Here is a 23,132-nt window from a genome sequence, read left to right as displayed (position 1 = left end):
AGTTATCAGTATATTTCTATTGATCTATCTATCTAGTGATAAATCGACAGTATTATTCTGATTATGATTTTTATCTCACTACGCCGAGAGAATTAGATTATACTTACTCTTTGTTACTAGCTCCCACGATACAGAAAATATATGATATGACCTCATATTTACGTATGCCACGCTATTTGCTAATAGCTCAGCTATATTGTGCACTAGTAGTAATTCTTTACAAATATATTTTAATTTTTAATATAACTATATTCAACTAATCTACTTATATCCACTTTAATTTTACTTCCAAACTTCGGTAACATTTTGTTCGATGTTCAAAACGCCATTTTTTCGCAAACCCATAATGAATATCATAGATTATTCAAGCTCTCGACCAATTCGCGTCAATTTTGTGTCAAATACTTAAAATATGAAATAATTTAAATTTTTAAAGTTTCTGATGTTTAGATAGATCTAATTCACTTGCATAATGTATCTTAATAACGACTCACGTAATCAACGTAAGATTTTGATCTTGGTAACATTTAGATCTTGGTAACATTTAGATCCATTAGGTTAAAGTTAATTTTATTTAATTTTCGCGTACAACTGTTTATATAATAAATGATTAACTTATCACTGTTTAGGCCGATTAAAATGGATAATTCAGTATTATAATATTTTATTTATCTTTGGTATGATAATTGATGACATTCAAAGCGGAATTGATTAAAAATTTATATAAATGTTCTTAATATTATTATTTTTTTGTTACAGATTGAAAATTTGCTGCCATTTTCTGAAATGTTGCACAAAGCAAAATTTTAATTCTACATGTCAAGAAAGGGCACATCAACTAGTAATCCAAAAATAAACAATATAAAAAGTGCATTTTTTAAAAGTGTGAAATCGAGGACTAGCCGGTCCTTGATGAACTCCACAAGTTACAATCCTTACGCTCTCACACTTTGTATATCAAAAATCTCTTGTCGCTATTCAGCTAGAGACCCACGATTAAGAAATTGGTCCAGAGAACTAATCGTCTCTTCGACGTAGACGATCGCATTTTGGACATTGAATCCAAATTGCACCTTTCTGTGTCAGTAGAAAAGATTCAGAAAGAGAGAGTAGTGAGTGAGAACGTACTTGGATTTGTACTTCCCAGCGTTTCCAACACTAATGGACACGCAAAGTGCCTACGCAAATGGCATCCCAGGTAAAGATAAAGTTATCAAGTATGAATCTAAAGTACCGTCTGAAGAGGAGAAGAATACGTCACCGTTACTCATTAAAACGAATGACATTAAATACATTGATTCGGTGAATGATGACAGAAACTATTTGAGAGATTCGGACAAGTCTAAAAACGATCTCAATACAATAAATTCGATGAAGACGGAAGAAAATGATTTTAAAGATAACAATCTTACTGTAGCGTATCGCAAGGATGATAAAAATGATGACGACGCGAAGTCAACGAACGAAAGAGTTAAATTCATGGGATTGAGCGATGCTGACAGTATTTGTTCCAGCAAACCATCACCTGAACAGGGACCTCAGATACCAGATGGAGGATGGGGATGGGTGGTAGTGGCTGCCTCATTTCTTATTGCAACTGTAGCAGATGGACTTGCATTCTCATATGGCTTATTACAAATCAAGTTTGTAGATTATTTCGAGGCAAGTGAAGCTAAGACATCCTTAATTGGAAGTCTCTTCATATCAGTTCCGTTAATAGCTGGGCCAATAATGAGTGCGCTTGTAGATAGATATGGATGCAAAAAAATGACAATTGTTGGTGGTGTATCATCAACTATAGGGTTTGTTGCTGCGTCTTACAGTAATAGTGTGGAGACCTTATACATAACATATGGATTGATTGCTGGCTTGGGTATGGGTTTGTTATATGTAACTGCTGTCGTATCGATTGCATACTGGTTTGAGAAAAGACGTAACTTAGCTGTCGGCTTAGGTTCATGTGGAGTCGGCTTTGGTACATTTGTTTATTCACCTTTGACAACTTATTTATTGGACGAATACGGATGGAGAGGTGCTTTATTACTTTTAGCTGGAACAGTACTTAACGTTTGCGTATGTGGAGCTGTAATGCGAGATCCGGAATGGTTAATCTTGGAACAGAAAAAACAGAGAAGATTAAGTAAAGCTAAAAGAGCATCAAGTTCCACGTCTATTTCAGCAAAGTCAGGCGGTGGAGAATCTATGTACCCCGGTGCTGATGAGTTAAAAACTATGATTAACAGTGGTGAGGCCCCAGAGCATATTCTTGCTGCATTATTGTCTGCTATTGCTGATGCCGAGGATGTTGAAGCCATTACAAAAAGAAATGCTGACTTATCGAGTCAACATAAAGTTAATTCGGTTATTAATTTACCAACGTTTCTACTACAAAATGAAAGGGTACGTACAATAATTTTTTACTATTATTTTTTGTAATTGGAATTTAAATTTAATAAAATTCTATTATTTTTTTCAGGTACCACCTGAGGTTATAGATCAGCTTAAATCTAACGATCGACTGTACAACATAATACTGCAAAACTATCCTTCTCTACTAGCTTTACGAACCAGTTCAGAGACGAAACTACCAACAGGATCTAACAAAGAAAAACTGAAGAAAAATAAAAAAAAAGATTTCGATAAAAAACTTGAGATAGTTCGAGAGAAGTTACTTCAGCCGATTCCCGAGAATAATGCAGCTGTAATACCCCCCAGACGTCAAGATTGGTTCTCCAGGCAAATTCAAACGGACCACCATTACTTAAAAGACATTAGAGTTCATCGCAATTCAATCATGCACCGAGGAGCCATGATGAATATAGCCAAATATAAACTTCGTGCGTCATCATGTCCTGACATTTATAAAAACTCGATGTGGTCAGTCGAAGAACCGGAAGAAAAGGTATTATTATAAAACGAATACGGATGCTTAACTAATTATTATTTCTGCATAATTCACTTCCGATTAGGATTTTATTGTAATTGTTTATGTTTAATGAGATGATTTTAATTAATCTATATTAAACATTTAAATGTTTTCGTTTAGTGCCACCGGAGTTTGATTTTTTCATTACTAAACAAAAACTGTGTAAATTTTTGGAAGTTATATTCGTGAAATTTGTTTCAAATGATAATAATTGACTCCAAATGGGCATCCGTGGACGGGTAATTGTAAAATAAATTTCTCAATTATATGTTCTCATTAAATTTGTAACATGACAGTTTACTTTAGAATAAATTCAAAGAGTAACGCAACATTTTATTTAAAGGCGCCAAGTTCCTACTTAGGTTGAAATCATACCAAATTTATTATTATTATTTTCAGACTTGGGGTAAGAGATTCCTGAAGATGATCAATAAAACATTCGATTTCAATATGTTCACTGAGTTCCATTTCCTCATGATGAATCTATCGACGCTGGTGCTGTTTATTTGGTTTATCGTGCCTTACTTCTTTATATCAACCTTCATGGAAGACAATGGTTACACTGAAACCGAAGGTTCTATGATGTTGGGTGTATTTGGCGTAGCTACTATTATTGGCATTGTAAGTAAATTTTGTTTTATCTGTGGATCAACAGACAGTTGAAAGCCATGATTGACTTAGTATCTTGTATCTTTCGTTTGCCAAATACTTGAATCCCGTGTTTATACAGATTCAAAACTTTACCACGACATTTATTTAAAAACCGGATTAAAGTACTTATTTCCTGATACCGTATGACACGTGTAGTATATTTTAACGGCATATAGATAATTTCGATGACGTTGACTTTAATTTTTTATCAACAGTTAAATTTAAAAATAACGTGGTCCACGGGCCATTAAAAAGAAATAAATTATTTGGGGTAATTTTGATCTTACCTTGGACCCATGCTTTATATACGCTTTTAGTCGAGCATCTATTCAATATGATACATGGTTACTTCATTCATTGAACACAAATTGTACTGGTAGATAAACTATTGCACTTTTATAAAGTAACTCTAACGATAAATCTCGTTCTATAGCTTAGTGATAAAGTTAATGTAAGCTATTTACATGATGTAGGTATCACAATAAGACGAGAGAGTGGAGTGCGATCTATCTTATCTATGTATATATTTGCTTTTAGAGACTGTTTATCTTGGAATCTTAGACCGGTTTTAAGTGTCAAGGTTAATTTGCGTATCAGATATTGAATTTTTTTTAACTCTTCTAATTTATTTAATGGAGCTCTTATATTTTGTGATTAAGAGTACAAAGAATATGGATCTAGCATAGAAGTAATCGCTTTCCTTTTACTCGGAGGCCAAGGATCACTTTAGATAACATTTAAATTTGTACTTCGTTTAATAGTCTCGTTTCGTTGGTTCTGTTACTAGATTTTATTGCAAATTCTGGATCTGGTCATTAATATTGATTAAATTTTTCAAGAAATAATCAATGGCAACCACTGCCTCAATTAGCAGTTTAAGAAGGTATCCGTGGCATAATTAGTTAAATAAATCACCGAATTTCTGCCAATGCGGACGAATACCAGAGATAAGGCAACTGTTCAGGACACTTGCGCATTGTGCATAAAAGTAACACACTTTAAGTGCAAGTGTATGTACAAACAAAGACCTCTTTCTACTATAATTCCAGTCACATAATCTTACACTTGTGTACGATACTACTGGTATAATATTCCTACAATGTTGATACAAAACCAATACATATAAAGATATTTTAATTTATTCACTTCCAGGTGGGACTTGGTTGGATCGGCGATCTTCCATGGGTGAACATAACGAAAACTTATGCTGTGTGCCTGGTGGCTTGTGGCGTTACAATTGTCCTGTTCCCAATTTTGATACGAATAATGGATGCTAAAGAAACTTACAGCTTCTATATATTGGCGTTAAATTCTTTAATATTCGGCTTAACATTCTCCAGCTCGTACTCCTACACGCCGAGTATATTGGTTGAGTTGATTGCTTTAGAAAGGTTCACTATGGCATATGGTTTGGTTCTACTGAGTCAAGGAATTGGACATTTGATTGGACCACCAATGGCCGGTAAGATATAATTAATGACAATTAACATTTACCTTATGATATATAGTCAATATAACTTATAAAGTCAGTAACTCTTTTGTTGGGCAATGTAAACGGTTCTACAACAGGATCTCAGAAAGCGTTCAAATTGGTTGTAATTATACAATTAGTGAGTACATGGTTGATAGCACACTTTGGGAATGAAACGATCGCCTCCTGGCTATTTCTTTTTGTTTTGAATATTTGAAAATAATAAAAATGACAAATAAAAAGACCCGCTCAGTTTCTTTCGCGGGTTCTTCTTAGGTCAGGGCATTTTTTTCCGAACCGGTGGTAGTGTTTAATTTGACAATTAATAAGCGAGAAATGCTTCTATATTGAATAAAGGAATTTGATTTGATTGTATGTGGTCATAACTATAGTTTAACTATTACCTCAATAGGGCGCACACAATGAAAACTATAATGTTGTCTCAATTGTGTATAGTTACATTCATGATTTACTAAAGCTTAAATCGGATTACAGCATTATAAAGTAGGTATTAATGTTTGGCGGTGAAATATCTTATTAGTGCCTGTTCTACAAGGTCATTTGATTCATTTATAAGTATCACGTATACTTCATTGGTTTCCTGCTAACCTTAAACACAATCATATTGTTGATAAATCAGTCATGTAAAAAATGTAACATACCATTACGCTCGCTGTAATCAATAACTACTGCTAATATGGAAGATAAAAAAAATATTTATTTTTTAATTACGATTTATCTTTTTACGTATTAAATCATTCACGATTTAATGAACCTGTTATAGATCGAATTGCTTCCTTTTTGTAAAGTCTTAGCGTATAGCTCAATCGATCCAAACACATCCAAACATACCTTAAATATTTAGTTTTTAATTTATAACCTTTTTCAAAATATATTCTAACGTTTATTTAATTTAATGTAACTAAACACATAAGGTTAAGTAAAGCTATTTCATTAGAATTGCAAAATTGTTTACAGTTGTTTTTTTTTATGAGACGCTTTTCTAAATGATACATTGTTTCAGGTGCTCTGAAAGACAAAACTGGTTATTGGGATGCAGCGTTTTACGTAGCCGGTATATGGGTTGTTGTATCTGGTTTGCTTGTAGCAGTAATTCCTTACACAAAGAACTTTAGAATAATTGGAAACGCACCTCTTGCGAAAGATGTCGCCGTGGACCCTGAACCAGGAGTGAAGATAATTATAGCCCATTAATTTAAACTTGGATCGTTAAAATTTAATATTGACAAGCTGACAGTAACTATTGCTAGGTAGTTTTTAATATACGTTACGTACTTTACGGTTTTGTGAAAATATAATATAATCATTATTTTTTATAAATTATATTGCTACATGGCAACATTTATAACAGCCATATTAAGATGATTTGACATTTACTTAATGTATGTTTTGTTTAGCTTTAGCTTAGCTATTTGATATTTCTTGTTTTGCCGCAAGTAAAACTTAATTATAGGCTTTTTGTGGATTAAAATCTAGCTATTTACATATTTTTTAAAGCATTTGTACTTATTGTATGAGTAAATTTTGTTGCGTTTCATTCATTATAGTTTGCATTTTTTGTGTTAGTGTATTCAGTGCTTAAAGAAATCACGAACAATTTTTCAACATTGTATCATTTTTTGCTTTCAACCTGAGGTGATTATAGGATTTAGTGCCAACGCAGTGTGGCAACACAGTTTGAAAATGTTCCTCTTGTGGAGACTCAGCTTTACAGTTACTATTGTTACATTAGTAATAGTATTTACTTACAACAGAGTGAAGTGTGTATGGAATATAAAAATAAATAATTATGAATAAAGTCACATTATTATTTTCATTATATGCAGACAGTTACTGTGTAATCAATTGTTTGTAAATTATACGATATTAGAATAATTATTGTATAGCTAAAATACAACCTACCGACTTTATTGAAAAAAATGATTTTGCAACAAATAATTAAATTTAGAAATAGAACAATTACACTGTCTATTTCTACGTTGATAAAATTTTACCAGCCTACTTCAGGATCGATTAGACATGTGAATGATAAATTTATCTATGAAGCTGCCATTTAAAATATTTTATATTAATTAAATGTTACTTGTAGTATAAATTATAGAAATGTTAAAGATCTTATAGGTAGTACTTTCGAATTCACGTATTTACAATCATATATAATATGTACCAATAAATTAATTATTAATAAAATCGAAATATATTGTACGTTCCGTATTTTTTTACTAATAAGTATCGCGCGTGGTCGAAATTCGTCTATTTTTATTTATATTTGACGAAATTTGACCAGTTTTTGGTGTATTATAAGAATATTAAAATGTTTTTGGAATATATATAATTCATTCCCCTCCTTATATAATAAATACTAACAAAATTGTACAACTTACAATGTTTACGAATTAATTTAAAGATAATAAAATTATGCTTATAAGATATTTTGAAAGTATTGTAGATTTTTAGGTTTTTTATCTACTTATTTAGGTTATGCATGTAATATGTATTCAAGAATATAATCATTAAAGTTTGAAATAGAACATGTTGTTTTTTGTTAATTTAAACTTCATTTACTTATATACCTTGTTTCAATTTTGAAATGAAATTTACAATGACTTCCCATCAGGTGGCCCATTTGCCATCGGCCCATATAATCTAAAGTAAATAAATATACCTCCATATGGTATTTTGGTAATTAACATCGCACATTGACATTTGACTGACATTGCACTGCAACCCCCATTTGAGATATTTCAAAATGCAACAGAAAAAAAATTGGCAACATCTACTAGGTGTCAAATAATTTGGTGATATATTCTATCTTCCAAGGGAGCGGGAGAAACTATTACCGTTTTACCGGTTTTAATAATTTCAATCATTGAAATCAACTATAGAGATATCAGTAAATAACCTTACAACATGGAAATGGCATTTGAAAATAAAATATTTTTGCGACTAGTATAGTTAGTGACAGTCCAAACCATACAAATCCTCTACTATTTACGTAGTCTAAAATAATACTGTAAATATGGTCTTTTAGATCACATCACTTCTATTCTCCGTAATATGTATGCGGTGCGGACTGCTGAGGTAAGGAGAAGTATATCATACGGGTCTTCACTCAAAAAAGTATCTACGGAAATATATGATATGAGTTCATTAGTGACTATAGCTAGAGAGTAATATCTCAAATTATTTTTTATCTATCTATTAATTAAGTTTTATTTATTATAATAACAAATTAATTGTAAAATAGATTCTTTTGAAGGTCTAACTTACTGTTTCTGGTTCTTCCAGCGAATTCCTTCAAATTTTAACTACTAAATGAGAATTGATATTATTAAAGTAAAAATAGTCTCTCTCAATGCTGGTAGTATTTTCATCTCAATCGTCTCATATATTTTAAGGAACACTTTTTGTGCACTGAGTACTTCTCCTTACCTCTACACTCTATTAGTGATAACTATAAATAATATTTTCATAGTTCATAGCGCATAAATAAGATAGAAACGTATTGATTATATTCTCTCTGAATAAAGATCGATAAGCTGAATTATTGTCTCTTTCAAATTATTGCCAATACCAAACAATTATCTTTATTAGACACAGACAGTTATTGTCAAAATATTGCACTGAATGATCAATGTACTTTATTCAATTTATATAAATGAAATAGTATTTTAAAAATACTCCCTATTATTTAACTTACGTGTAGTGCGTGGTACTCAAACTATCAGTATTCAGTAATCGCAAAATATTAAAAACATAAAAATAAAAACCGGCTTATTCGCAACAAGTGTTGTTTTTATTTTTCAAAATGCATAAGTAAGTGTTTTAAAGCGTAATCGTATTTAATTTATTTTAATTTAAATAAATAATTTAACAATGTTTCATTTAATTTCAGAATTTTACATTTGGACTTAAAAGGAGCCCCTATGCAAATCCCTTTCTTGGAAGAGGTAAATATTTTGAAATGTAAAATTATACATAATAATTCAATATGATTTTTATTTTTTTAAAAGAAAAACAACATCATTCAATAATTTATATAGGGTATATTTTTCGAATTCGTATATTTATAATAAGAACATGCACTATTAAATTAATAAAAGAACACAATAGGCGCATAAGACCTGTCAATACAATTTCACAAAATAAAAAAACACCAAAGGAATTAAAATATATTATAGAAATAAGAACACACCTGTTCAAGCAAAAATATATTTTTTAAATATATTCTTAATTTAAGGTGCTCAAAGCTGCATATAAATGGGGTTGTACAGGAGTTTTGATAGAGTGGGAGGATACATTTCCTTATACCGGAGAAATTGCAGAGATCGGCAGCAATGGGCCATGTAATGGTGACAATATGTACACCAGGGCGGAAATCAAACATATAATTAAATGTTCATATGATTTGGGCTTTGATGCGGTAAGATAAAAGAAAAATTTTTTATTCATTTCTTTAAGATGCTGCTACAAATTGTTAATATTTACTATGATTTAGAGCAGATATGGCCTACTGGTCAAATTATGTCAATCTTAACCAAGCTTAAGCCCGGACAACAGAATTTTCAAGTGCTTTATTTGTGTTAATAATTAAAGTCTCCCATTAGTTAAGGAAATATGAGGAAACATGCACATATTTAATAAAAATCTGTATGTGAGAATTTTATCATATTACACCAGATGTCAAATAAATTATTGGAACTATTGTAACATGCAAGTGTTACTTTGTCTTTTTACTCTATCTATGAAACACATTTCATAAGTCATTACTTACTGTGCTTTGCGTATATTATTGCCTGCCTCTTACACACTATTGTACTTATTATTAAGGCGCATGAAAAATATAAAAATAACTTTAATGGAGACAGAATAAATAAATTTATTATTTCTTATTGTGTGTTTTAGGAATAGATATGTTGATTGAATAGACTGATTTTAGTATTTTGTTTAACTTGGTCTATTATAGTAGACTTACTAATAAACTGCATATTCTTTGATAGTTTATTGCTTGCTGGGCATATTTATACATTGGTTACATACAGTTCATCCTTCCAATGTTTATTTGGAAATTGTAGTTTGATGGAGTAAAAAAAAATTAAAAAACAAGAACATTTTCTTTTCATTTTCTGGTTCTCATGCTGTGCATTATAAGTACATTTTAAAGTGAAAATTTGAATACTGGCACAACTGCCCAAAGCCTTAGGTTTAAAGAGGCACTTACACAGTTAAAAGTGGATATGTTTACTTAAGTTTTGGACAGTTAAAAATTTTAGCTAAGTATTTGTAAAGTATGAAAAAAAAAAACAAAAATGTTTCTTTCATCTTTTAAGTATTTTTCAATTAATATATTTGCATTGTTATAAATAAAAATTAATTCTCTTAAATAAACTCTATTTCTAATTAAAGACAATGACATTTATTACAATTTATGAATTATGGTGACAGTTTTTTAGAAGTTTATATTTTTCTCAAATATCGGTATGATGAGGATGGATTTTAGTTCCACTCTATGCAGTTAAGCTAAGCTGTGCTTGTTTTTGCTTACATTTGTATATCCATATATAGTAATGTAAAATATTTGTACCCGATTTGTCTTATTTTAGCATAATTTTCTGTCTATTGTTTGATAATAAGGTCGATAAATTTAAATGATTGGTTTGGATATATTTATGTGTTACTATGCTTCTGTTGTTCTTTCCATCTTGTACATAGATATATTATATTTGTTCAATATAATATATTGTATCATATTTAAGTCATTGATTTTTACCTCTTACCACAGATGCAAAAATGGGGTGTTGTAATTTTAAGCGTGTATCTGTAACTGTGTGTTTGTCTGTGGGTTGTAGCTTTTAAATGAGTAAACACATTTTGATTTAGTTTATTGTATTTGAAAAGTGACAACAATCAAGAATTTTCTTAGTTCTTAGATTAAAGAAAACTATGCTCAGCAAGAGATCATAAACTAATTTTCAATTCAAAATATTTTTTAGTATCCTGTTATTTCAATGATATTACAATTTAATGGTACCCTGACCTAGTGCTGAAGCACCCTCATGATCAGCAGGATATCCCTCATCCACTTACAACAGAGCCTCATTGGTTTTGTAGGTTGTATTGGTTATATAGGTTGTAGATATACTAGTTTCTGACTGTGGCTTTCTCCTTGTGTGTATGTGGTTATGGAGTGGGAGAGGTCAAAGAGAAGCAGATATTAATTACCCTTCGTCCTTGTCTGATGATTGTTGAGTTGTTAGACGTGAAAGCATAGAAACCTGATTAGTATAATATAATTTTTAGAGGATATTTGGAGTAGTGGGACATTTTGTTCAAATTTTAATTTAAGTTTTTCACTTTACACTGGGTTGAATACTAGTTTGTTATTAATGACCATTCTTAATTCGACTGCTATTCTTTGTTCGCTTTGACTGCCTCGTTGGCTAGACTTCTTAGTTCATATAAAGTTCCAGATCCCGAGGTTCTGGTTTCAAAATAGTCGGTCGGCCGATAAAAAAATATTGAGTTTTTCTGGGTCGAAAAATTTTCAGTAATTTTAAAACTCAGAAAAACATTCTAAAGTCTGGAAGTTGGAAGTATTTCCACACCGGTGCCTCGGAAAGCACGTAAAGCTTTTGGTACTGCGGTTTTGACGTTGTGCCTTTGATCTTTCCGGTCGTGTCTCGTCTGCTGTGCCATCGGATTACGAGAGTGAGGAAATAGAGAGTGCATCTGTTTTTGCGCACACACTTGTGCACTATATATGTTCTGCGTAGTTGGCGGTTTTCTTGGTAGTAGGGTTTCGTGCAAGCCTGTCTGGGTAGGTACCACCCACTCACCAGATATTCTATCGCTAAACAACAGTATTGTTTTGTTGTGTTCCGGTTTAAAGGTTTAGTGAGCTAGTGTAACTACAGGCACAAGGGACATAACATCTTAGTTTCCAAGGTTGGTAGCGCATTGGCGATGTAAGGAATGGTTAATATTTCTTACAGCGCCATTGTCTATGGGCGGTGGTGACCACTTACCATCAGGTGGTCCATATGCCACCAACCTATGCCATAAAAAAAAGTAGGCTGGCCTCTTTTGATATTGAGCACCGATAGCGAAATCGCTTAGGATGACGTCAGCATTATCATCGTTATTCTTTGTTCGCTTATATGTTTTATGGGTATGGATTTTCATCATCATCACCATATTCAACCTGTATTAGTCCACCGCTAGACATAGGTCTCCCCCAAAGCGCGCCACTGAACCCGATCTTCGGTCCTTCTCATCCTCATCATCATCATCTCTTCATTGTATAATATAATAATAATAATAGCCTTTTATTCAGATCTCTTAATAGGTTACAGTAAATTTGGACTTATAAAATTAACACTAACTCTTAATTAATAAAATAAAATAAAAATTAAACTAATATCTGTTTCTTGGTTATCACTTGTAGATCAGTTTGCCGGTCGGCAAAGGCCTCCAACCTTTTCCATTCATCCCTTTCTTGAGCCACTCTGTTCCACATGACTCCTGCCACTTGTCTGATGTCGTCATCCCACCTTTTCTGTGGTCTACCTCTCTTCCTTTTACCTTCTCTGGGGTACCACCGTGTCACTCTTTTGCTCCATTTGTCGTGTCCTCTTATCAAGTAGCCTGCCCATCTCCATTTAAGTCTTTTGACTTTAATTGTTACAGCTGTAGTTTTTGTTTTATTTCTAATGACACAGTTTTTCAATCTGTCCGACTTTTTGACATTGAGCATACTCCTTTCCATTGCATATTGGCAAGTTGCTAGTTTGTTCAATAATTCCTGGTTTAAAGTCCATGTTTGACAACCGTAAGTAAGAATAGGTAGTACGCAGGTGTTAAACAATTTACTTTTTATGTTTATAGGGTGTATTCTATCTTTCGTAACCTCTTTCAAGCTCCAGTATCTCTTCCAGCCGTTTGTTATTCTTTTCTCCACTTCTTTTAGCATTGGTTCTTTTTGACATATGAGCTGTCCCAGATAGATGTACTCATCAGTGTAGTCAATTGTAGTGTGCCATAATTCTATAGTGTGCTTGATTCCGTTTGTCATCACTTTAGTTTTTTCTGCATACAGTGTCAATCATTGTAGGTGTTGGCAATTGTAAATACATTTTTGAAGTAATATTTTCGGTGTGACGGTTTTGATTGAATAATACATTGATCTTAAAGCCTTAATATTTCTTCTTTAAATTCGTTATTACAATGCTCTTAGTGGATGTGAGAGGTGGTGCAGTTACTGTACGGTATGTTTTAATTGTCCAAATATATTTCTTATTCACTTAATGCTGTTCTAATCTTCTGGTCTTAACAGTATAGTTCCAAATTTAATTCAGAACGTCGTCTTTATTTCCAATGTGGGTTAATCGCGATATTAACGTGGCCGATTTTCATCCCACACATTCAAGTCGCAGCCGAGCATGAAATGAAATATTTACACAAATTAAGCACATGAAAATTTAGTAGTTCTTGCCTTTAGTACCTTCAATCATCGGTTAAGTTTCACTTATTATAAATATTGGACCATCTAGCCTTTTTGTTAATTGGAGTTCAAAAACAAAATAAAAATATATTGGACTAAACAAGTATCTCAATTACAGATACAATTGATACAAACAATAGGACACATGGAGTTTGTCCTTAAACATCCTAAGTTCAAACATCTCAGGGAAGAACGTAAATCACCAGCGGTGCTGTGCCCGTCTCGACCGGAGTCCCTCGCTCTTGTAAAGGACATGGTGCGACAGGCCTTGGACTTACAACCGGATGCCAGATACATTCATATTGGAGCTGATGAGGTAACTTATTGCTTCAGGCTAGTGTTAACGCACTGGTCGAAATTCTATTAAATCATTGAAAATTTAGGAAAACATGAATTTGCCTTCTACGACAGATTTACCAATAATCTTTTAACTAAATATAACTGAATTATAAAGTAATTTCGAATAAACGTAATTGAAAATAATATGCACCGCTAAAATCATCGGGCATTGCTGTAGAATTTTGAGATGAAAGGATTGAATAGTTATAATATTTTAGTCGTTTAAAAGATTTGTTTTCTTCCAGGTTTGGCACACAGCAGTGTGCGACGATTGTAAAAAACGAGCCATGACTAACGAGTATGGAGTTGCGTCGCTGTTCTTGGAGCACATTCGAGAAATTGTCGCTTTTGTGAAGAAGCACGCACCAATACGTGTGACTGTCCTGATGTGGGATGATATGTTACGTACCATCAATGTAGAGGCCTTGAAACGTGAGTTTTTTATATTATATTGTTGACTAGTTGTCGCTTGCGGCTTTGCGTTAAGGTAGGTCGGTCGTCAGACATTAGGAACTCAAACTCCAAGGAAAATCCTTGGGACTCAAGTTTGCTTCATACCAAATTTCATTAAATTCTTTTCAGTGGTTTGGCCGTGAAAGAGCATCAGACAGACAGACTAACAGACAGTTACTTTCACATTTGTAGTATTAATATATATATTCAGTATAATATGTTGTTCGTTGTGTTTTTTTTTGCATTTTTTCATAAAAACGAAGGCAAAATATCACGTATACCAGTATCAATTTCAGCAGCTTCGTAAAGTTTTAATAAATGATTCTTAATACCAATTATCTTGTAGGACTAGTGTCCATCGTTAATGTGCACATTTTCCAGTTTGAAGTGACCCAGTTCTGATTTATATCTAAGTGTACTGAAGTGTCCGATAAACTATATCGTATCGTAACTAAATAAATATAATTTCAACTTAAAATATAAACTTTAAAACTTATTTTCCAAAAATACTAATTTGGCGCTTAAGCTTTTGTTGATCCGTACATCCGATTGTCTCTGGTTTTTTGGCATTTTAACTCATTCGTACTCATAATTCAATCGCAACAGATTAATATGTAAGATTTCTTGAAACTTAAACTTTTGTGTTTATGAAATAAATAATACATCTGATGATGTATGTTTGATATGTTCTTCTTTTGGTAATTAATTTTTGTTTATCTTTGGTCATAGATTACAAAATCGGAGATTTGGTCCAGCCGATAATATGGAATTACAATGTCAAAGAACATTTTAAATTCGCACCGCAAATGTGGCTTTCTTATGAACAGGTGTTCACATTTGTATGGGCTGGATCTGCTTTTAAAGGAGCGAATGGGAGTTCCAAGGTTGGTATATAAAATAAATCTAAACTACGTCTTTTTTCAACAGGAAGGCTAAGGTAAAATGTGCTTACTTGTAGTATAAGTCTCTTCCGACAGATAGCACCATAACAAATATACCATTCTGTACCATTGCCATTATTTACACTGTCTTCTTTTCCTGCCCGTGTCCCAATCTATTTGGGGTCGGTGCAGTATGTCTTTTCTTTCCATTCTCCTGTATTATTCGTCATCTCATCTCATCGTTCACATCCATCTCTCTGATGTCCCTCCTCACACATTATTTTTTTAGGTCGTCCTCGTCCCCTCCGTCTACCCCCCTCATGTTCATACCAACTCAAACGGTTTCCTTTCACTTTTTATGTTATTGGCGCTATTTCAGGCTTCCTTTTTTAATCATAAATAAAAAAAATGATGATTGCTGTTTAGCGGTAGAATATCTGTTACGTGGGTGGTACCCAAGCGAGCTTGCACAAAGCTCTACCAACAAGTACATTATAATAATATGTAACTCTTATGTCCTCAGATGGTGTCACCCATCGAGCGTTACGCCAGCAATCAAGAGGCTTGGATGCATTTGATCAAAAACAACAAGCATAAAGTTAGCTTCTTTGGGATGATCTTTACGGGATGGTCGAGGTAATTATACTACATAACTTTTTTAATACAATACTAGTTTTAAAACAGGTCGCATATTATAGCATTGTATCGTCAATAAAACATACAAAGCAACGAAATGTACCTATAGTATACGTGTCGTGCGTACATATGGTAGAAGAGGGTGGGAAGGGGGGGGCGTTGTCATGAAGTTATAAGAGAGAGTCATGCCGTTTGCCGTCACGGCATACGAGTCGCTCTTACCCTCCAGGCGCGCCAATAGATGTTCCACATCAAAACCCGTGACAGGAATCGTAGAATTTCAACGAGCGAACAACTCTTTTAACGTTAATATTACATTTGACACTTTTGCACGCGATTGTATTTCAGATACGATCACTACGCTACCATGTGCGAGCTGATGCCGGTGGCGTTTCCGTGTTTGGCAACTTGCATGAATTATTGGACTGAAATATACATGAAAAATGGTAGGTATAATAATTAATTATTATTTGTTTTTTTTTTTGGCAATAAAATCTTGAGGTCTTAGGTTCAAATTCTGGGTTAGGCCAATAAAATATGCTTGGTTCAGTCAAGAATATTCTCGGTAGCACACCGAAATCTTGGAATTTAGCTTCCCGTTTCAGGCTACCTGATGGTAAATGATTACCACTATCTAAAAACATTCACCCAGTATGATATTGGTGGCCGAGATGGCCTAGTGGTTAGAACGCGTGCGTCTTAACCGATGGTTTACACCCAGGCAAGCACCACTGAATTTTCATGTGCTTAATTTGTGTTTCTAATTCATCTCGTGCTCGGCGAAGATAAACATCGTGAGGAAACCTGCATGTGTTTAATTTCAACGAAATTCTGCCATATGTGTATCAACCAACCCGCATTGGAGCAGCTTGGAATATGCTCTAAACCTTCTCCTCAAAAGGAGAGGAGGCCTTAGCCCAGCAGCGGGAAATTTACAGACTGTTAATGTTGATATTGGTGCTATACTTGGTGGTAGGGATTTGTGCAAGCTCTTCTGGGTAGGTACCACCCACTCATCAGATATTCCACCGGCAAACAACAGTACAGTATTGTTGTATTTCGATTTGAAGGGTGAGTGAGCCAGTGTAACTACAGGAACCATTGATGTAACATCTTAGTTCCCAATGATGGTGGCGCATTGGCGATGAAAGGAATGGTTAATATTTCTTACAGCGCCATTGCCCCAGACTTTGGGAACTAAGATGTTATGTCCTTTATTCCTGTAATTACACTGGCTCACTCATCCTTTATTCCGTTGCTGTTTGGCGACAATATGATGAGTGGACTTCACAAGACCCTTTATCATATTAGTACAGATTTCATCAAAAATATTTTACAGTATTATCTTTATTGCATGTATTTTTTTTTGTAACCGACAAAGTATTCTTGTAATAAAGTTGTTAATGCCTTTTTATCTATTGCAGATGATATCGTTATAATCGACGATTTAACAGAATGGCCTGGAAGGGATTTGGCTGAATATATCATGCAAACGCTTGTGTCCTTGAGGGATCAAGCGAACAACCTCATACATGGAGATATGTAAGTATTTAAAGCTGTACTCTGTAAATTTCAAGTTCATGCTCCATATGTTATGTTAATGTATCTTCAGGTCTGCGTGTGTTAAACTGGTATAATCTTTAATTTTCAAAGATTAGTTCTATGCAAACCCTAGTTCAACATTGGTCGAAATTCCACCATGCTCATTATTTTTGAGGAAAACCTATATGAATTAATAGGTTTCCATTGATTGGTCTTTTTTATTGATATTCATACAGAAAAGTATGGGTTACTAACAGCTATGAAACACTCAAAACGTAAAAAAACATAGCCGTCACAACATAGATGTGAAACATCAAAATTTATGGTTATTAAAAAAAGTTTAAAGAAAAAAAAATATATTCAAAAAATTTAAATATACTAAAGCGTAGTGGGGTGGAGGCGTCATGACGCTCACTTGTTTTCTCCTAAGGCGAGCCCATAGGTGTTTGCCATCAAAACCTCTCATTCAATTGTAAGATATTTTTCAGGGTAGCGACTTGGCTGAATCCTTGGCAAGTGGAACATTCTTTTACGTGTCCGGCTCAAGTGGAATGTATTAAGGCGTCTTCAGAGGCGTAAGTTTAAGAAAATCTTATTTATTAATGCAGTACTTCGGATTTATTTTCACTGATAGTAAATCTATTATGGGCTAAAATGGCATCATGTAAATAAAGAAATATCATGAGCATCAAACAATGAGCTATTTAAACCAAAAAGTTTTTTCAAAATGGATTTAGCGCACTTAAGCAAACAACCAAAAACCATATTAATATATTAGTAATGATGATGTTCAAAAAACGATTCGTTTTACTAAGGGACCGTAAATGTATATGTATTTTTTTATATACACATTAGTATCAACAAGACAGGAATTTCTATGAGCAGCGGTGACCGATGACTTTCAAGCCAGGCCAATTTGTCGTCTAAGTCATAAAAAAGCCAACACAGATATCTTATTTAATATATATTTATATATCTGTTATATTTATTACAGATTATTGAGTAATTATCAAGAAATACAACAGCCGTTGATGTGTCATCTAACGACGATAACTGGGAATCGAAGCGCCGCAGAATGGATGTATACCAATGTTACAGCGGTAGTGAACAAAATAGAGGAGATCCATAATACAGCTATACAGAGGATCAGTGCAGGAGCAAGTGTGAGACCTCGCTAAATTAAAAAAAAAACCTAGGAAATTGCTGTCTACTTATTTAAAAAAAAAAAATATATTATGTAGTAAGCCTAATTGTATTCCACGTCCAGTACATTATGCATTTATTAGTTCTTCTATCTAACGTTCTGCTGCTGACATGTAGTTTTTGGAAGAAAATATTCTACGAACTGCACAGTTTTTTATTGTTATATTTTGTACTTGAAACTATTGATTATAGTTTTATAACAAGCGATAGTTTTCTAAACGTCTACATTTGGATAAGGAATTCATATTATCCTTATTATCAGACATATATGTACAGTCAGGGTAAGAAAAGGTTCGTCACCTTAAAGTCTTTTTCGTGTGCTCAGTATGAACGATAATCTGCTTTACCGATTGAGTATGACATACCTTTACATACATTACATATTTTACATATTGCTTCGCAATGTACACTATTTTGAACCTAGTTATCATATTATGTTAGTTTAATTTTATGTGCAGTTTTCTGTTAATATGTTAACGCTTTAGTTTCAAAATGTACTAAGAGTTTACGACTAAAGGAATGAATTTGAAAACTGACGAAGGTTTTCTTACTCTGACTGTACATAACAGGACTACAGTTTTTTTTTATCAAAATTTTGACATATTAGCTAGTGTACCTATTGCTAGGCTACAAAGCCTAAGGTCTTAGGCTCAAATTCTTTACATTCATAATTAGAACAGCACAATTATTAATAATTTCGATTTTTCCAGCACAGCATCTAAGAAATTGTTAGCTGAAATTAATGTCTGTTTAAACGTCAACGTTTTCGAATCTTATTAGAATAAGTTATGGAGTGGTGGTAAGGAGTATGCCATCTCTGGAGTATGAGGGCTAAGTTTGAAGGAATGCGTTTATATTCGGTCGAGTGAAACGAAATTGGAGAGATAAATTAAGACATATTGAATACATGTACAATGTACATGTATATCTATCCATACATCTTAAAATAAGCTGTTTCATTCACACAGCACAGCCGGACCGTGTTGTTCAGAAATGTTCGAACAATAACACTTATGGCACTAAAGTTAAAATGATTAAGATTTAATAGAGAAAACCATCTGTAGTATCAATATCCTGTAGCTTCAGTTGCTATATATGAAATACATCTTACCTCTACACTCCATACATTAGGCGTTAAATTCAAATTTTACCTACCATAATATATTAAAATATTATTAAGAAACCATTGTATTTTTCGTGTTATATTTACCCAAAGATTATATTCAATAAAATATATGCTTATTGCGCTAAGATAGGAACGTAGTAGTAGAAAAAATAGTTGCTCCGGGCGCTTCAAAAGCAAACTATAATTATATTACATTTATAAAACTCTATATGTTAGATGTGTAGATCTTTATCCTTTTTTTATATATGTCATATAAATGTTTAAATAATATGAAAGTATAATCGATTATGTTACCAAATATGTCACTTTTGAAAATTAAAAAAAAAAATCTTTTTCTGATATTGAATGTTTTCACGTAGTACTAGTTTTAGGTGTGCTTTAATATTTTTGAATCAAGGCATAGAAAAAAAAAATGGAGGCAAGACTATTAGCAAAGTAACTAAGACGGATATATTCCTTGGCTCAGTATTGATCTCATTGTTAGATATAAGAGGAGATAGAATAATTTTATAGTATATAATGGATTATGTATATTTTTTCTAAATATTTTATAAATTTTATTATTCCAATATAATATATTTTATATACAAAAGTAGCAGAACACAGCAGAACTTTTCCTGCCTGAGTTTATTTATCATTAGTCTAGTCTATTGATCGCTCGGACGGTAGTGACAACCTGAGCAGCGCCATCTAGTGACGAGTTACATCAACGGGGATGGTATAAAATAGGGATGTTATAGATGTGTGATTTTTGATCTGGATACAAAATTATTTCGGATTATCCGATTGTTTCGGATAGTTCAGTTTATGAATATTAGATTATTTATAAATTTTAAAAGAGAAAATTAAATATATATTTGATTTAAGTTAAGTTAGTGTTAAGTTTAATTACGGAAGAAACAAATAGCCTAAAAAATAATTAGCTACTTTTTCAGTATATAGTAACACTGCAAAATAACATGTTTCGTAGCTTCATAACATCCCTGGTATTAAAATCTACATGAAGACGTATAGTGTGCCAATTTTTAAGGTGATCGGTCAAACAGAGTTAGATCTGTAACAGATATAATTATGTCTATTTTTATATATAAGATAAAGGAGGATGTATAATTTTTCTATCTCTTTTTGGATAATTATATTTATTATGACATTATAATATATCTCGAATATATAATGTAGTCTGTTTTCTCTAATATTGTAATAAATGTTGTAGTGAAATAAAATAAAGCGTTTATCGTCTTTTGTTTTTTTTTTTTTTGATAATTAATTCTTCGTCGAGCGGAATAATGTTATCATTTACGAATTGGCAAGAACTGACCCCTCCCTTGTCACACGATGTAGATGGTCTTTGTTAACCCCTCCCTTCACTTTAATGTCGTTATTTATGTATGGCTCCATATCGCTTATTGATAAATCACAGTAATTATATTGATGTGGTAATCCTTATCTGAATAAATTGCAAATCTACAAGTGTTTTAAAAAAGTACCGTTTATATTTGCGCAACAAGCAAGAAATAACAGTGACTATTGAGTGTTCCATAATAAAATTGCACAAACTATTACAATAGTAGTATTATTAGTAAACAAGTCTACTAATGATAAGATACGATGGTTATATTCGGACGGTTGCGTGTTGACGTGCGTTGAATGAACGTTACATGCACTGCAGGTTACCACTTGACAACTGAATGATTATCGAGCGGTATCGTGCAGTGCGCGAAAGCCCTACAGTAGCTCGTGAGTCGAGTTATGTTGGAGCATAGAATATGGATGCGGAAGAAGTTACACTTACTTGGTTGTCTTATTAAAAATAGATTAATTGGTAATTCAAAAGTGCAACACGGAGTAATGCTCATTTGCTCATTGCTTCAAAAATTTAGAATTGTTTTTTTTTGTGTTTGTGTGAGTGCTAAATTTCAAAGTTATATAAATTATGTAACATATATAATAAATAGAGATATACAATACGATTTTTTTTAAAATTATATATATACGACACTGAGTAAGATTGCCATTCGCCTATGGGGATTTACTATAAAATTATTTAAACGAATTTATTAAATATAAAATATGAATCAATGGTTTATGGGAAAAGTTTTTAAACTACTTTAATGTTTTTTTAGGATGAAAAGTTCCTTCATTAAATTATCTTTACAACGGTATGCAAATTATATTGATTTCGTGAACTAACGAAAGTGTAATAATATAAATTGTTACCGAAATGAAGCGTACGTTTTCGACCGTAAAGCACTCTACATCTTCGCATCAAGAGTCGTGCAATATATTATCGAGAACAAGAACGCTCATTTTGGGCAAATGCTGTTATAGAAAAGTCACACTCAAATCAACAGAACGCGTTCCCTGTTTTTGTTTTTTTTTCTATAAACCTGATATCAGAGTCCATCCCTATAGTCAACAGTATACAATTAAATTAAAAGTGGTTTCCCAAAAACTCTCATTTTTATTGCTGTCAGTGTTAATGGAAATAATTTCTAATTTATTATTTCTTCATTAACATTTAAATTTATTAAAAGTTATCTCGCTAATCTTACGATTTATTATAAGTTCTGTATTAAAATACCTCCTACGTAAAAGCAATTTATGACGCAAGATTAAAAATAATTGTATTGTAGCGATGTTAGGTTTTCATATTTTTTTCATTTTTATAATAAAGATATATTAATTTCTTATTGTGATTACCTTAAGTACGTAATCACTTGCAAAAATTTAGAATAGCACATTTATTTGTGTAGAATATATTTGAGATAAAAAATTTCCCCGAGCATTCACATTGAAGCCGAGACATCCATTATGTGGAACGTAATATTTTGTGGGATACACTTAATTTCCTGAACGGCGTTCTATAATATTCGTTGGGAGGCCTTTTGTTACGCGTCTCTGCATTAATCTTACCTTGATGCGAAATGCGTGACATTTGGGGGTGCCTTTTGTATATGAAACTCGTACAAGGGCGAATTATATTCACGTGTTACGGGTTCTGTAATGTTTTTAATATTGGCGACGCTGCATCCACATTGGCAAAACATTTCTCAGATATTCTAGATTTTTTTATCATTATTTGATGTAATGATGGTCTGTTCCGTTTTCGTTACGTCAATCAATCTTAATTGAGACTGGCGACTGCGACATATACATATATATATATCTATATATCGGGGCGATTACTTTGGTTGTGAATTTGGATAATTAATGAATCGAGTAGTTGGCAATAATGTTTGATGGCTGATTTACTTTTAAGAGCGGGTCACCCCGAATGGAGTTGTAGGTTCCATGGCAACGCGAGTCGTTATGTTTTGACAAGCTTCTCGAATGCGATGGTTGCTTGCAAACCCATTTGCTCTTAATCGAGATGAATTATTGTA

The 23,132-nt window shown here is 32.7% G+C and overlaps 2 protein-coding genes across 3 annotated transcripts in view; both read left to right on the top strand.

The window, feature by feature from the left end:
- LOC125065547 overlaps window positions 1-6,871 on the top strand; it is a 45,297-nt gene extending 38,426 nt beyond the window's left edge. For both annotated transcript variants that reach the window (XM_047673215.1, XM_047673214.1), the window contains exons 2-6: window positions 760-2,400; window positions 2,477-2,902; window positions 3,326-3,547; window positions 4,730-5,039; window positions 6,073-6,871. In XM_047673215.1, coding sequence (XP_047529171.1) covers window positions 1,162-2,400; window positions 2,477-2,902; window positions 3,326-3,547; window positions 4,730-5,039; window positions 6,073-6,263 — 2,388 coding nt within the window. In that variant the 5' untranslated portion in view covers window positions 760-1,161 and the 3' untranslated portion in view covers window positions 6,264-6,871. The remainder of the gene's footprint in view (window positions 1-759; window positions 2,401-2,476; window positions 2,903-3,325; window positions 3,548-4,729; window positions 5,040-6,072) is intronic.
- A 1,714-nt stretch (window positions 6,872-8,585) lies between these two features.
- On the top strand, window positions 8,586-18,981 carry LOC125065548 (hexosaminidase D-like). The gene is made up of 11 exons (XM_047673216.1): window positions 8,586-8,885; window positions 8,965-9,019; window positions 9,310-9,492; window positions 13,688-13,885; window positions 14,154-14,340; window positions 15,091-15,245; window positions 15,766-15,878; window positions 16,227-16,324; window positions 17,303-17,420; window positions 17,909-17,995; window positions 18,415-18,981. The coding sequence occupies exons 1-11, from the start codon at window positions 8,878-8,880 to the stop codon at window positions 18,596-18,598; spliced, it is 1,386 nt and encodes a 461-aa protein (XP_047529172.1). The 5' UTR covers window positions 8,586-8,877; the 3' UTR covers window positions 18,599-18,981.
- The last annotated feature ends 4,151 nt before the right edge of the window (window positions 18,982-23,132 follow it).

The sequence above is a fragment of the Vanessa atalanta genome, chromosome 8 (genome assembly GCF_905147765.1).
Source record: "Vanessa atalanta chromosome 8, ilVanAtal1.2, whole genome shotgun sequence".
NCBI classification, from domain to species: Eukaryota; Metazoa; Arthropoda; class Insecta; order Lepidoptera; family Nymphalidae; genus Vanessa; species Vanessa atalanta.
This window is presented reverse-complemented; position numbering and strand designations above follow the sequence as displayed.

What these genes read in the sequence shown, in the direction of transcription:
- LOC125065548 (XM_047673216.1), top strand. An exon ending in ATCTTTACGGGATGGTCGAG is followed by an intron (nt 15,879 to 16,226) that starts GTAATTATACTA and finishes ATTGTATTTCAG; the next exon opens with ATACGATCACTACGCTACCA. An exon ending in TGAAATATACATGAAAAATG is followed by an intron (nt 16,325 to 17,302) that starts GTAGGTATAATA and finishes TATCTATTGCAG; the next exon opens with ATGATATCGTTATAATCGAC.